General features: G+C 43.6%; 1 protein-coding gene across 1 annotated transcript in view; it reads left to right on the top strand.

Moving 5' to 3' along the window:
- ABCC2 (ATP binding cassette subfamily C member 2) overlaps positions 1-15,095 on the top strand; it is a 69,012-nt gene that overhangs the window by 43,531 nt on the left and 10,386 nt on the right. Inside the window, exons 18-25 of the mRNA XM_065894828.1 lie at positions 1,329-1,496; positions 4,039-4,219; positions 9,252-9,372; positions 9,650-9,782; positions 10,470-10,689; positions 10,839-10,993; positions 12,869-13,024; positions 14,761-14,960. Of these exons, the coding sequence (XP_065750900.1) occupies positions 1,329-1,496; positions 4,039-4,219; positions 9,252-9,372; positions 9,650-9,782; positions 10,470-10,689; positions 10,839-10,993; positions 12,869-13,024; positions 14,761-14,960 (1,334 nt within the window). The remainder of the gene's footprint in view (positions 1-1,328; positions 1,497-4,038; positions 4,220-9,251; positions 9,373-9,649; positions 9,783-10,469; positions 10,690-10,838; positions 10,994-12,868; positions 13,025-14,760; positions 14,961-15,095) is intronic.

Genomic DNA, 15,095 nt, shown 5'->3' with positions numbered 1-15,095 from the left:
GTTTTTGTATCCATTCAGCCAGTCTCTGACTTTTGATTGGCGCATTTAATCCATTTACATTTAAGGTAGTTATCGATATGCATGTCCCTATTACCATTTACTTAATTGTTTTGGGTTTGTTTTTGTAGGTCTTTTCCTTCTCTTGTGTTTCCTGCCTAGAGAAGTTCCTTTAGCATTTGTTGTAAAGCTGGTTTGGTGGTGCTAAATTCTCTTAGCTTTTGCTTGTCTGTAAATGTTTTAATTTCTCGGTCAAATATGAATGTGATCCTTGCCAGGTAGAGTAATCTTGGTTGTAGGTTTTTTCCCCTTCATCGCCTTAAATATGTCCTGCCACTCCCTTCTGGCTTGCAGAGTTTCTGCTGAAAGATCAGCTGTTAACCTTATGGAGATTCCCTTGTATGTTATTTGTTGCTTTTCCCTTGCTGCTTTTAATATTTTTTTCTTTGTATTTAAGTTTGATAGTTTGATTAATATGTGTCTTGGCATGTTTCTCCTTGGATTTATCCTGTATGGGACTCTCTGCACTTCCTGGACTTGATTGACTATTTCCTTTCCCATATTAGGAAAATTTTCAAGTATAATCTCTTCAAATATTTTCTCGGTCCCTTTTTTTTCTTCTTCTGAGACCCCTATAATTCGAATGTTGGTGTGTTTAATGTTGGCAAGACAGATTCTTAACCACTGGACCACCAGGGAATTCCCCAGGAATGGTTTTAAAAGGCAACATTTGGGGTGAGGGTTGCAGCTTGTAGACTTCCTTCTGATTGGTTGGTGGTAAAGTGGCAGGGTGATGTTTCAGGAATCTTAATCATCAACCTTCTGGTTCCAAACAGTCTGGGGCTAAGTGCTTGTGGTCAACATGTAGTAACCATCTTCCACCTGGGTTAGAATCTTAGTTTCTGTAGAACAGTTCAATGATATGCATCTAATTCTTACATATACCCCTTGAAGAGGAGCTAGGACTCTGTTTTATAGTTGAACTATTGTTTCTTGACTGCTTTTCCTTTGTTTCTGCATTCCCTCTCTTCCCTAGTTAGTAACGGCTTGAGTCTGCTCCTTGGAACTCAGAGAAGGCCTAGGAGACTAAAGTTTTTTTCTACAAACAAGAAAGGGGGGACACAGAGGGGTTTTTGTACACAGGAGGGCCCTGCAGTGTCCTGCTTGGTTTCAATCCCCCCTTTCCTTTTATACTCCCTTGAGGGGAACAGGTATGGGAGAAGAAAGGTCATGAAGTTTTGGATAGAGATGTTAATCATAGATTCAGCAGAGGAACTCAGTTTTAGTGGGACTCAGTTTCAGTACCTAATAGAAATTATTTTCTTCTTCAGGGTATAAATCTCAGTGGGGGTCAGAAGCAGCGGATCAGCCTGGCCAGAGCTACCTATCAAAATTCAGACATCTATATTCTGGATGACCCCCTATCTGCTGTGGATGCTCATGTGGGAAAACATATTTTTAATAAGGTCTTGGGTCCCGATGGCCTGTTGAAAGGCAAGGTGAGAAATTATTTAAAGTGATGAAGACGTGAGGAGGGGAACACATCTCCTAGGACTGCTGGGTACTGAAGCAGATTTCCTTATTCACCTTCCCCCTGGGCTGCTGAGGAGATAAACAGTGTCAGACTGGTCTCCCAGGAGATGATTTGGTGAGGGCTCCCATCTTGAGATCATAGCTTATGCGGGAACTGGCTAATTTGAGCCTTATTCTCTGGCTCCAACATTGAGCCTTTTAGGATGATTAATTATGATAAAAAGTCCTTTGAGATCTGTGGTATAATAAGAACTATATTTGGTCTTTTTCACTAGGTCCTGGCACAGAGCTCCTAACCCTTAGAATTTCCTGAGTGATACTAAGAATGTCTTTTGTTATTCACAATGAGCCCCTTTAGATCACACCTGAGTTTATGCTAATGAGTGACTTATGGAGAGGCCCCTAGATAGCCTCTGGACAAGGCTGTTCCTCAGAAAGACCAAGTGATGGGAGGATTGGAACTTTCAGCCCCACATACCAATTTCTGGGGAGAGGAGGATGGGCTGGAGATTGTGTTATAAAATTTCTTGTATAAGGAGATTCAGAGAGCTTCTAGATTGCTGAGAACATTAAAGTGCTGGGAAGGTGGCACACCTGGTGAGAGATGGAAATTATGCACAAGCACCCCACCCCCGAAACCTTACCCTATGCATGTCTTCCATTTCACTGTTCCTGAGTTGTATCCTTTGTAATAAACTGGTAAACAGTAAGTAAAGTATTTTCCTGGCGTGTATGAGCCATTCTGGCAAATGATCAGACCTGAGGAGGGGGCCATGGAAATCCTCAATTTATAGCTAGTTGGTCAGAAGTATGGGTGGGATCCAAGACTTTCGGCTAGCATTAGAAGTCAGGGCAGTCTTGTGGGCTCTGGGTAGCTGTGGGTTTCTGGGTAGCTGGTGTCAGAATTGAACTGTTGGACACTCAGAATTGGTTGGCGTCAGAAAACATGCCAGAGGACCCAACAATTTACCTTACTGGGACACAGGTCATCCTGCAGGCATTAGAGCTCTACTCTAAGAAGGCACTTTCCTGGAACTCTTGCAGGATGTAGGAGCACTATGCCTGGAAAGGATGACTCAATCTGAATATAGAAATAAGCCAATACGTTTTGGGTATTCATTATGTCGCAGGCCTGTGCCAAGAACTTTGATTGCATTGCCTCATTTGATTCTTGCAATGCCCCTGTGAGATAGTACAGATAAAGTGGCCAGAGCAAGTCACTGGAGCTGGTCATAGGCTTTCCTTACCATAGGCAAGTTAGCACAGTAGGCTGAATGGGAGAGGGGCTGACAGAGCCCAGCGCCCCTTGAGGGTTTGAGTATGCTTCTCACCAGTAGCAAGTCTAGTGTGAGGGCTGTCAGCACTCCATCTGTGTTTGGCCTTTTCCCTTCAAGGTTTTTTGAATGCTGCCAGTCAGAGGGTGGCAGGGTTGACTGGGCTGCTGTCCCACTGAGGCCTTTTGCCTCTCTCTTGGATCAGTGAGTCCACAGGAACTCACTCTCCCTCCTATGCCTGGTCCTGACTTCTGTCCGTAAGGCTAATTGGCTCCATTCATTCATGAACTGAATACCCACCCTGGGCCTGGTTCATTGCAAAGACTGGGCGCACTGATGAAAAGGTCTCATCCCTGCTCTCAAGTAACTTACAATCGAATTGGCAGACAAACCAAAAAGCAGTAATATTATAATACAAGAATCATTTTTAATGGCAGAATATACAAACTACCGTGGAAACACTGGAGGAATACCCAATTCTTGCCTGGGGATTCAGAAAAGCCTACCAGAAGAGCTGGCTTTGAGCTGAGACTCAAAGGATGAGCATCTCCCAAGTCTTCCTGATAAGAGCAACCTAGTGTCTGTGGGGCTGTGAAGTAGAGAGCAGAGGCAGTGGGCTTGGGCTGTCTCTCTAGAGGCCCATCTCAACCCCCTGGACCCTATCTGAGTCTCATTACTGATCCGTGTTTATCTTTCTTTGAGTGGAATCCCTGTTTCAGTAGTCAATGTAGTCCATAAATAGACAAGAATACAAGGGATGCCAAGTCTTCCACGCCAGGGAGGGCCTGGGCCAAAGACACAGTTTCTTGCCCTATAATGATTCTAACATACTAAAATAATCTGGGCAGTTCCTGTTAGGTCAGTTACCTGTTTAGTGAGGGGGCAGTTAGTTTTGCATGCCTCAATTATATTGATAGCCCTTGATCTCAAGTGACATCCCTAAGCCCAACTCTTGGCTACCAGGAAGCTGGAGGAAAATGTGTACAGGGCAAACCTCATTGTCACTACAGGAAAATAACTGTGAATATATCCATGATGACAGGGGTCTCATCTTACACATGGGGTCAGGTTTTAGGATGAGGTGCTGGGAAGTAAAGAGGAAGTAAGAGATCAAGTGGTCAGGGCCACATTTTGAAGGAAAGCCCCACAGTGACTCTGTTTTTCCTTTTCCTTAGTAAGCTAAGGAACATGGTGGGCACAGGGTAGTCAGCACAACTTACTGTTATTTTTACAGACTCGACTCTTGGTGACACACAGCATTCACTTTCTTCCCCAAGTGGATGAGATTGTGGTTTTGGGGAATGGCATCATCGTGGAGAAGGGATCCTACAGCACTCTGTTGGCCAAGAAAGGATTGTTTGCTAAGAATCTGAAGACATTCATAAAACAGACAGGTCCTAAAGACGAGCCCACAGGTATGTAACGAGGATTGGAACAGGATAGAACTTGGGTAGGGAAGGGGTAGAAGTAGTAAACTACCACTATTTACCTCCTGAACTGTTCAGTATCCAGTGAACTAAATTTGGAAATAAATTATCCAGAGATCCATTATCTGTTCTTTCTGTGTTTTGTGTCTCTGTAAAGAAACACAAACATAGAAACTTTATATCTTAGCCAAACTGGGGGATAATGCTGCCCATCTGGTCTCTGACATGCAATCAAAGGGCTCTCTTCAGAGGATGACTGGAGATGTGGGGTGATTAGCCCTTGTGGAAGAGACACCAGTGGCACAAGGGGCCCCCTTTTAGGGAATGCCCTGCTTCTATTGACTCAAGTCACATATTCCACCCCATCTACTCAAATTCATGAGAACCACTTCCTGGACAGCTTTGTAATACCTGGTACTAATAATGTACTGCTAAACTTGATACGCCCTAACAAAGGGATTTGACTAATACACCAAAAGCCACTGGGTGTTCTGAACCAGAAAAAAAAATCATGGCAGTTGCATAGTCTCACAGTGTGCCACAGGAATAGCCCCTACCCAATACCACTACCGCTGGGGTCGCTGACTAGCCCCAGTCAGTAATGGAGCCCTGGTCTCTGGGGTCCTTCTCAAGAACCTGCCAGCAGTAGTCCTGTGCATGGTTCTGGGTATCTGCTTCAGGTAGCAATTATCGGCAGGAGGTCAGGACTGAGAAAGCAAGATCCGGAGGATACAGGGGCATTCCGAAAGTCAATCAGAAGAGGCAGTAACTACACAGCCTGCAAGTAGGATCACAGTCAGGCCTTGAGGTCAGGACATGTGATTGTTTAAAACCACAAGAGTTGGAAAGAAAAGCCTAAACCAAGAAGTCTGTAAGCATTGGTGGGACAGGGCGGGAACAAAGAATACGATGGTGTGGGCTATAGGGACTGGGACCCAGCCCAGGAAAGTGGGGCAGGGATTCCAGCAGAAAGGAAGGGGTCAGAGCTTTCCATCAGTCTTTATGTGCTCCAGGACAGATCTGGAGAAAACAAAAAGTACCTGCTTGGGGACTGAAGATCTCCAGCAAAGGGTAGTGTCTGATGCTGGATACCCCTGAGTTACTGCTCAGTCATCCACATCACCACAACCTGGACAGTTTTCTCCTTCTAATTCTAAACTTTTTCTGATTTGATCTTCTGAGTTTCTAAGTTCTGTTTATAAACCCCCATGGGTAGACAGCCCCTTTGAAAAATCCTATCTTTTGTGTACAAAAGACAGTTTGCAAAACAGCTCATTAAACCCTTGCTCTGGGAAACATAGATAGGCCATTTCTGAGAAGTTGTATAAGCCCCACTGCCTGGCATGCTGTTGTGTCGGCTCTGGGGCTCAAGGTACAGACTACAAGATGGTAGAATAAAGGGAAGGTCAGGAGGGCAAAGGTTACCTGTATCAACATTGGCTCTGTGTATTTCTTAATTAGCTGCCATAACAAAACACTACAAATTGGGTGTCTTAAACAACAGAAATGTATTGTCTCACAGTTCTAGAGGCTAGAAGTCCAAAATCAAGGTGTCAGTAAGATTGGTTCCTTCTGAAGGCAATAGGGAAGGATCTACTCCAGGTCTTTCTCCTAGCTTCTGGTGGTTTGCTGGCATCCGTTGGCATCCTTCATATCACTCTCTGCCTTCATCTGCACATGGTGTTATACCTTATGTGCATCAGTGTCCAAATTTCCCCTTTTTACAAGGACATCAGACATACTGGATCAGGGGCCCATGCTAATGGGCCTAATAGAGATGTTCTCTATTTGGTGAGAACTTTTCTTTAGATCCTTAGACATGGTTTCCTGTTGTTCTTTGAATATATTTATCAGAGCTGATTTAAGTCTTTGGTAAGTCCAACATCTGTGCTTCCTTGAGTACAGTTTCTTTGGACTACTTTTTTCCTGTGTACAGTCCCATACTTTCCTGATTCCTTGTATGTCTCATAATTTTTTGTTGAAAACTGATCTTTTTCTTTTGAACATCTTTATTGGAGTATAATTGCTTTACAATGGTGTGTTAGTTTCTGCTTTATAACAGTGAATCAGCTATACATATACATATATCCCCGTATGTCCTCTCTCTTGTGACTCTCTCCCACTCTCCCTATCCCATCCCTCTAGGTGGTCACAAAGCACTGAGCTGATCTCCCTGTGCTATGTGGCTGCTTCTCACTAGCTATCTATTTTACATTTGGTAGTATATGTAAGTCCATGCCACTCTCTCACTTCATCCCAGCTTACCCTTCCCCCTCCCTGTGTCCTCAAGTCCATTCTCTGTGTCTGTGTCTTTATTCCTGTCCTGCCCCTACGTTCTTCACAGCCATTTTTTTCTTTTGTCTTTTAGATTCCATATATATATGTGTTAGCATACAGTATTTATTTTTCTCTTTCTGACTTACTTCACTCTGTATGACAGACTCTAGGTCCATCCACCTCACTACAAATAACTCAATTTTGTTTCTTTTTATGCCTGAGTAATATTCCATTGTATATATGTGCCACATCTTCTTTATCCATTCATCTGTTGATGGACACTTAGGTTGCTTCCAGGTCCTGACTATTGTAAATAGAGCTGCAATGAACACTGTGGTACATGTCTCTTTTTGAATTATGGTTTTCTCAGGGTATATGCCCAGTAGTGGGATTGCTGTGTCATATGGTAGTTCTATTTTTAGTTTTTTAAGGAAACTCTATACTGTTCTCCATAGTGGTTGTATCAATTTACCTTCCCACCAACAGAGCAAGAGGGTTCCTTTTCTTCACACCCTCTCCAGCATTTATTGTTTGTAGATTTTTTGATGATGGCCATTCTGACTGGTGTGAGGTGATACCTCATTGTAGTTTTGATTTGTATTTCTCTAATGATTAGAGATGTTGAGCATTCTTTCATGTGTTTGTTGGCAATCTGTATATCTTCTTTGGAGAAATGTCTATCTAGGTCTTCTGCCCATTTTTGGATTGGGTTGTTTGTTTTTTTTGATACTGAGCTGCATGAGCTGCTTGTAAATTTTGGAGATTAATCCTTTGTCAGTTGCTTCGTTTGCAAATATTTTCTCCCATTCTGAGGGTTGTCTTTTTGTCTTGTTTATGGTTTCCTTTGTTGTGCAAAAGCTTTTAAGTTTCATTAGGTCCCATTTGTTTATTTTTGTTTTTATTTCCCTTTCCCTAGGAGGTGGGTCAAAAAGGATCTTGCTGTGATTTATGTCATAGAGTGTTCTGCCTGTGTTTTCCTCTAAGAGTTTTATAGTGTCTGGCCTTACATTTAGGTTTTTAATCCATTTTGAGTTTATTTTTGTGTATGGTGTTTGGAAGTGTTCTAATTCATTTACATGTAGCTGTCCAGTTTTCTCAGCACCACTTATTGAAGAGGTTGTCTTTTCTCCATTGTATATTCTTCCCTCCTTTATCAAAAATAAGGTGACCATATGTGCGTGGGTTTATCTCTGGGCTTTCTATCCTGTTCCATTGATCTATATTTCTGTTTTTGTGCCAGTACCATACTGTCTTGATTACTGAAAACCGGTCATTTTAAATAGCATAACAATTCTGGAAATATGATCTCTCTCCCCTCCATCCTCAACAAGGGTTTGCTTTTGTTGTTCCTCCTGTTTAGTTTCCTGAACTGATTCTGTTAAGTCTACTTTCTTTGTCTCATGTGGCCATAGAAGTCCCTGCTTAGTTGGCTTAGTGGTCAGATAACGATTGGACAGAGATTTCCTCAAGTGCCTGGAACCAATAAGTCACTCAGCCTTTGCTGAGGGGCTCTGTGGGGATGGCGGGTGGGGGTGGACATGTCTGTTTAACATGCCAGCAGGCGATTTATAGTTCTGCCTCAGCCTTTTTTCCCTGCTTGCACAGAGTCTGAAGGTAAGCCAGAGGTAAGAGAATAGGACATTCTCAAGTCTTTCTTGGGTTGGCATGTGTGCATCCCTACATATGTGTATGACATTCTCGATTGCCAGGAATATATTGAAGATATCAAAGCTCCCTATGGATATCTTATTCCCCAGGTTTTTTTTCCTCTTAAGTTCTTGGTCAGTTTCTTCTTTGCTCCAACTGTTATCACTGCCTCAGGCAGCTGTGATGTTAAACAACTACTGCTGATTGTTAGAGCCAACTCCAAGTCAGGTTCTGTAAAGACAAGCCCTGTGAATGGAGTTTTCCAGGGAACTGCCAGACAGGTCAAATAATGACAATTCTCCAGAAGTGAGGTTTTGAGCAGGCTCTGAACCCAGGCTGTTCCTTCCAGCAGCTGCTAGGCTGGTGATTTTCATGGTTACAATGAATGTGTGGCTGTTGGTTTTCTAGGCTACAGCAGATCTAAGGAGAGGGGAATAGGAATAGGGTAAATTAAACTATTACAAAACTTACTTTTCTTGCTGAGATTTAGCCATTTTTCTTAAATAAATGCTCCTTGGATTGTGGCAAGCCTTTGGTTAATTTCAAAGTTATGGAAAGTTTGATTTTGACGTTTTTTGGCTAGTATGCTCACTGCTTTTACAGAGGTACCAATTTCTGGAGGTCATAACTCTACCATTTTCACAGACCAAGCTGTTTTACCTTTTATTTTCAGGATATGTTTTTTAAAACGCTTTAAATTAATAAAATTTCTCAAATTATTTGAATTTCAAGCAGAACATTTTAAATTTACACTCACCTTTTTAGACATTTCTGGGGATTATGACTCTTCTGTTTGTCTACTGTAATCCTTAAAAGTTCTTTCCTGCTCCAAAGGAACTTACAAGCTTCTGGGAATATTCTTCTCCTTTTTGACCGTTTCTCTTCCAGTGGAATATTAACTCACCTCTCCTTTATCCTGGTAATTTTCAATGAGATGTCCTAATAAACAGTATTTCTGGAGTAAAAGATTCCAACCGGTGTGTACATCTGGGATCTCTTATTAAGACCAACAAGATCAGAAAAGACTTTTCTTCTTGTTCATGGGGCTATGACAGCTCTATGCAGCAATCTCCCTAACCTTTGATTTGTCTCCTAGTCAATGAGGACAGTGAAGACGACGACTATGGGCTGATGCCCAGTGTGGAGGAAATCCCTGAAGATGTGGCCTCCTTGTCCATGAAAAGAGAGAACAGTCTTCATCGAACATTTAGTCGCAGGTTGGTCATATATTCAGCTGGCATCCCCCATCACTTCCATAGTTCCACCTGATCATTCTCTTTTTCTCTCTGGACTTTTTCTGAGTGTCCACATGGACGCTCCCAGCTCTTCTTTTGTTTCTGTGCATGTGGAGGAGGGTTGGGGTGGTGTTTCCCCCATGACCATCTGCTCTGAAATGCACTTTGATGTGAGCAGAGCTACTGTGACACCTGCTTGCAAGAAGACCCTTGGGATGCATCTACATGCTCAGGAAAGCTTCCCCTCTCAATATCTCAGTTCTAGGTCCAGTAGCAGGCGTCTGAAGCCCTTAAAAGACTTGAAAACTCGGAATGTGAATATCCTGAAGGAGGAGGAAGAACCAGTGAAAGGGCAAAAACTAATTAAGAAGGAATTCATACAAACTGGAAAGGTAAACACCACAGTAAAAAGTACCATTAGAGGTGATATAAGGCTTGGGATTTGAACATTTTTAAGTTTGATGAGTTGAATACATATCTGCAGAGGGATATGTCTTGTGTGCTTTGCCAGTCTTTAAATTTATCACTGAAATGTTAGCAGAGGCTCTGGGCTTTTTATCAAATTGTATTTCCATGAAGAATGACATGTTCCCTGTGAATATCCTCATACTACACTTCATGAGTGTTTGATTCCATTCTGATATGTGGTAAAAACAAAAATGCTTTGAGATGCAATTCTGGGAGCCAGAGAACACCAATATATCAAGCTCATAGCACACAATTCAAATTAATAAAACTTAAAACCAAGCTCTTAAATTTAAGATCTTAACTTAAACATTAATAAAACAAATTCCAAGGTCTGTGGTATAGCCTTATCTGTCCCACTGCTTTTATATCTTTTCCTCTTAATTGCATCTAGAAGCTCATTAATAATCTGATGGTTATTTACCCTGCATTATATTTCAGCATTGATTATTATCATCCTGGCCCAGTACAGAAATGTGATCACAGACTACCAAATTTTGCCACTGGCTCTCTGCTTTCCAAAGGACTGTACTCCCCCTATGATTGGTATTCTAGGTAATTCCTCACCAAAAGCCGCTAGGAACTCTACTAATATTGAGGTGGGGGCTTTGCAGGTGAAGTTCTCCATCTACCTGAAATACCTACAAGCAATAGGATGGTGTTCGATATTCTTCATTATCTTTGGGTTTGTGCTCCATTCCGTGTCTTTTATTGGATCGAACCTCTGGCTCAGTGCTTGGACCCATGACTCTAAAACCTTCAATAGCACCAACTATCCAGCCTCTCAGAGGGACCTGAGAGTTGGTGTCTATGGAGCTCTGGGATTAGCACAAGGTATGTGTGACGGCTATGGCAGCCATCTCTGAGACACTCTGTCAGGTCCACGTCCTTTGCCTGGACTCATGAAAAATTTGCTATTATGTCCTGCACAAGTCTTCAGGGATCCCTGTGCATGGTGCTGACTAAACTGGTTCCATTTCCAGGTATATTTGTGCTCATAGCAAATCTCTGGAGTGTCTATGGTTCCGTCCATGCAGCAAACGTTCTTCACAAGCAGCTGCTGAACAATATCCTTCGAGTACCCATGAGTTTTTTTGACACAACACCCACTGGCCGGATAGTGAACAGGTTTGCTGGCGTAAGTATCTCAGGGGTTGTAAGACGTGTTTCTATGCTGAGGATCTTTTTATTTCTGACAGGGAAAGAATTCTCCTGTGTCCCCAGGCAACACTGGGCCGTTCCAGTTTTTTGGTCCACTCAGCATGCAGATATTTCTTGAACACCTTGTGTGAGGTCCTAAGGATCCTGGGGTTACAGGGATGAACAACTGTTTCCCTTTAAGTAGCTCAGCATGTAGTGAGGGGGACGGCCAAGGAAGTAAAGGATTATGATAGGATATAGGAAACCCAGTAACAACGATGTGTACAGTGGCATCCTTGGAGTACAAAAGAGTGACAGCTCAACCTGGGTGACGGAGGGTGGGAAATGTCAGAGAAGGAGGGACTTAACTCATAGAAGTTAGCCAGGGAGATGGTGGGGGTAGGGGATGGGTGAGTGGCAGAAGCAGGATGTGAAGGATTGTTCTGCAGAGGGAAAAACACAAGTAAAAGCACTATCACTAGTGTGACAGTGAATAAAAGAGATAGCAGGACAATGCTTTGCTTGGTTGCTGCCTCCATCCCTGAATCTCCCATCCTTGATGCTTTAAAAATAAGTAAACAGGGCTTCCCTGGTGGCGCAGTGGTTGGGAGTCCGCCTGCTGATGCTGGGGACGCGGGTTCGTGCCCCGGTACGGGAAGATCCCACGTGACGTGGAGTGACTGGGCCTGTGAGCCATGGCCGCTGGGCCTGTGCGTCTGGAGCCTGTGCTCCGCAATGGGAGAGGCCACAGCAGTGAAAGGCCAGCGTACCGCAAAAAAAAAAAAAAAAAAAAAAAAAAAAAAAAAAAAAAAAATAAGTAAACAAGGTCTGGATTGTGGAATCCTATGATTTTAATGGGGTTCTCCATCGACTGCAGATTCTGGGACCCTTAGCATTCATTCATTCAACATATATTGAGTACCTTCTATGAGCCAAGGACTGTACTAGGCATTGAGATGCTCAGTAAATGCTAAGATCATATAGATGGCTCTCTTCCATGGGCCAGACCAAAGTCGTTGATTCTTAATGAACATAAGGGGGAAATTTCAAGAACAGAGGAAACCAGACAATTCTGAATAATATTCAACGATCACCAACAGAATTTTCAGTCTTCTGTTTGTAGAAGAGGGTGCACATTTTAAAAAAAATGTCTGAGGAGCTCTGAGCCCTTATTTGTTTGGTCTTGGAGCAGACACAGAAAGCCTAGCTCCCAGCCCACAGGCAGGTTCTGGGGACATGGTGACTGCTTCAAAAGTGGGCAGGCCCCCACTTGTCACCTTCCTGTGGAACAAAGATGGTGGGCATGATGTCACTGGAGACAACTTAAATGGGCTTTCTGCTCTTAAATAGAAGCTAAAAAAGTACACAATTTTGGATGGGGAGATTTCTCACAGGAATTTTGCAAATGTTGCACACTCTTTTCCACTGTTGTTATATATATATAATTAATCTTCCGAAAAAGAGAACACAGAGATCTTACTGTGAGTTACTTAGGCAACAGTCATATTTTGCTAACTGCTTTTGCATGAAAAAGGAAACTGTCATTAATTATACAGTATGTTTTGCGGAGGAGGTGGCTAAGACCATAAAGGAGAATTATACCTAGGGTCCTCTGGAGCTGATGACTGAGCCCTTAAGAGGAGATAAAGGAGGGGGTGGAGGAAGGAAAGATGGAGAATATGTGCCGGGTAAGGGTCAAAATTAATCTGCATAGAACTAATAGCTGGTGAGGATTTCTGTTTTTCTTTCAACCCTGGACATATAGTTATTTGCATTCTGATGTGACTGAGCAAATTCGCTGCTGGAACCGAGAAGATGTAAAATGTCATAGGAATTCATTAGCACACCATCTCTCCTTCTTATGTGTCCCTAGGATATCTCCACAGTGGATGACACCCTCCCCATATCTTTGCGCAGCTGGATTTTGTGCTTCCTGGGCATCATCAGCACCCTGGTCATGATCTGCCTGGCCACTCCAGTCTTCATCATCGTCATCATCCCTCTTGGCATCATTTATGTGTCTGTTCAGGTAGGTTTGGAAATGGCTAGGTTTCCCTCCTTCTCTACTCATAAAAGCCCAAGCTCCTTCCTGAGACTCTTCTCTTGTGTTTATTGCTAGTCACTCTCCCCTCTCCAGCATCTTCGTCATTGAGCCAGATAATAACATACCAAGGAGCCCGTAGGCCACTTTCTGAAGCTGAAGTGTCAGCACTGATGGGTGGGTGGAAGTTCACGGTCAGTCTCACCTTAACTTCTGCCCCGCACCCCACAAGTGTAAGTGGGGCATATTTATGCTTGGATCCAAGACTACTTTGAGGTTGGCTCTGGACAAAGTCTTGAAGCTCTGTAAGACCCTTCACAATGGTAAGGTAATCAGTTGCTTCTAGAAGAGTTGTGCTAAGGCTGCTTCCTTGGTTGGCTTAGGATTATCTACTTGGAGATGTCCCTCAGCAGGAGCCCAGGCTCTTTTCACTTCAGGGCAGTTCTCCTTTCACTGGGGTGTCTGTGGGTGGCTTAGGCTCAATTCCAGTGTGTTCTTGAGGACACAGCTTAAAAGCCAAGTCTCACAGAAAAACTGGAGCAAGTGTAAGGGGCTCCATGACCATGATAAAAACTGATGAGGGGAGGGAAGCTGTGGAGAGAATTCTAGTTCCACCATTTACCTTTGGGATGAATTGATCACCTTGAGAAAGCAATTCTGAAGCCCTTCAGTCAAGGGCAGACTTGTGGCCTGTGGTAAGTTGACACCACCTGGTGTTTGTGTTGAGTTCCTCAGGAATGTCGTCATCTTTGTCAGTAACAAACCAACAAATAAGAGGCAGGATCTGGGCTTCCCTGGTGGCGCAGTGGTTGAGAGTCCGCCTGCCGATGCAGGAGACACGGGTTCGTGCCCCGGTCTGGGAGGATCCCACGTGCCGCGGAGCGGCTGGGCCCGTGAGCCGTGGATGCTGGGCCTGTGCGTCCGGAGCCTGTGCTCCGCAGCGGGGGAGGCCACAGCAGTGACAGGCCCCTGTACCGCAAAAAAAAAAAAAAAAAAAAAAAAAAAAAAAAGCAGGATCTTTGAGGAAATTTCCAGGTATAACATTCTGAATTCTGACTCAAATGCCCAGTTCTTCCCTAGTTTCAACAAATCCTCTTGGAATCTAGTAGCACCACTAACCCACCCCACTGAACCTCCCCCTTCAGCCTGCGCTACTACATCCAGTTCCAGTTCTTAGACCCTCAGCATTCCACACACCTCCAAACGATCTTTACCTTCACACACTGTCAAAGCACAATTTTGGTCACTTACCTGATTATTCAATTTTTATCAAAACCTTGGCATACCTTTCTTGGACCATTTACTGCCCATCTCCACTTTACACACCCCTCGGTTCCCAGAAGCATTTATAAAATCTTTTAGAGACCTTTCCTAACCACTACAAAACTGTCATTTAGACAATATGTGCAGATTCTTGGGACCATACGGATTAGGCTGACAAAACTCCTTACGTGGTTTGAAAATTCCAACCTCTAGGGCTGAGTGAGGTGTGGTGTCCGCACTTTCGTGCTTCTCTGTTCCCTCCAACCCCAGATCTTCCCAGCATCCTCTTCCTCTGAGCCTCTCTCATCTCTCCTCTAGTCAGAGATGAGACCAGAGCCGCTTCTCTGTTCAGATGTGAGCTGTGGCCTCAACGTAAAGAATACTGGGTCACGGCCATGAAGGAAGAGGTACAGCGTATGTGATATGATTGTATGACTGAGTCTTCGCTTTTTTGGGTCCAGATATTTTATGTGGCTACTTCCCGCCAGCTGAGACGACTGGACTCTGTCACCAGGTCCCCAATCTACTCTCACTTTAGTGAGACTGTGTCAGGTTTGTCTGTTATCCGTGCTTTTGAGCACCAGGAGCGATTTCTAAAGCACAATGAGATGGTGACGGACACCAACCAGAAATGTGTCTTTTCCTGGATTATCTCCAACAGGTGAGGCTGCCCCTGGATATTCACCCAAATATGTGCTTCGGGGTTCTGCAGTTTTGACATTAGCTGTGGGAGGGCAGGCATGGCCAGTGTTGTGAAATTCACTCTTGCCAAACACGCCTGTCATGTGAGTAGAGA

Source organism: Phocoena phocoena, chromosome 16 (genome assembly GCF_963924675.1).
Source record: "Phocoena phocoena chromosome 16, mPhoPho1.1, whole genome shotgun sequence".
NCBI lineage: Eukaryota > Metazoa > Chordata > Mammalia > Artiodactyla > Phocoenidae > Phocoena > Phocoena phocoena.
Note: the sequence above shows the minus strand (reverse complement) of the source record. Positions and strands in the feature narration are given on the sequence as shown.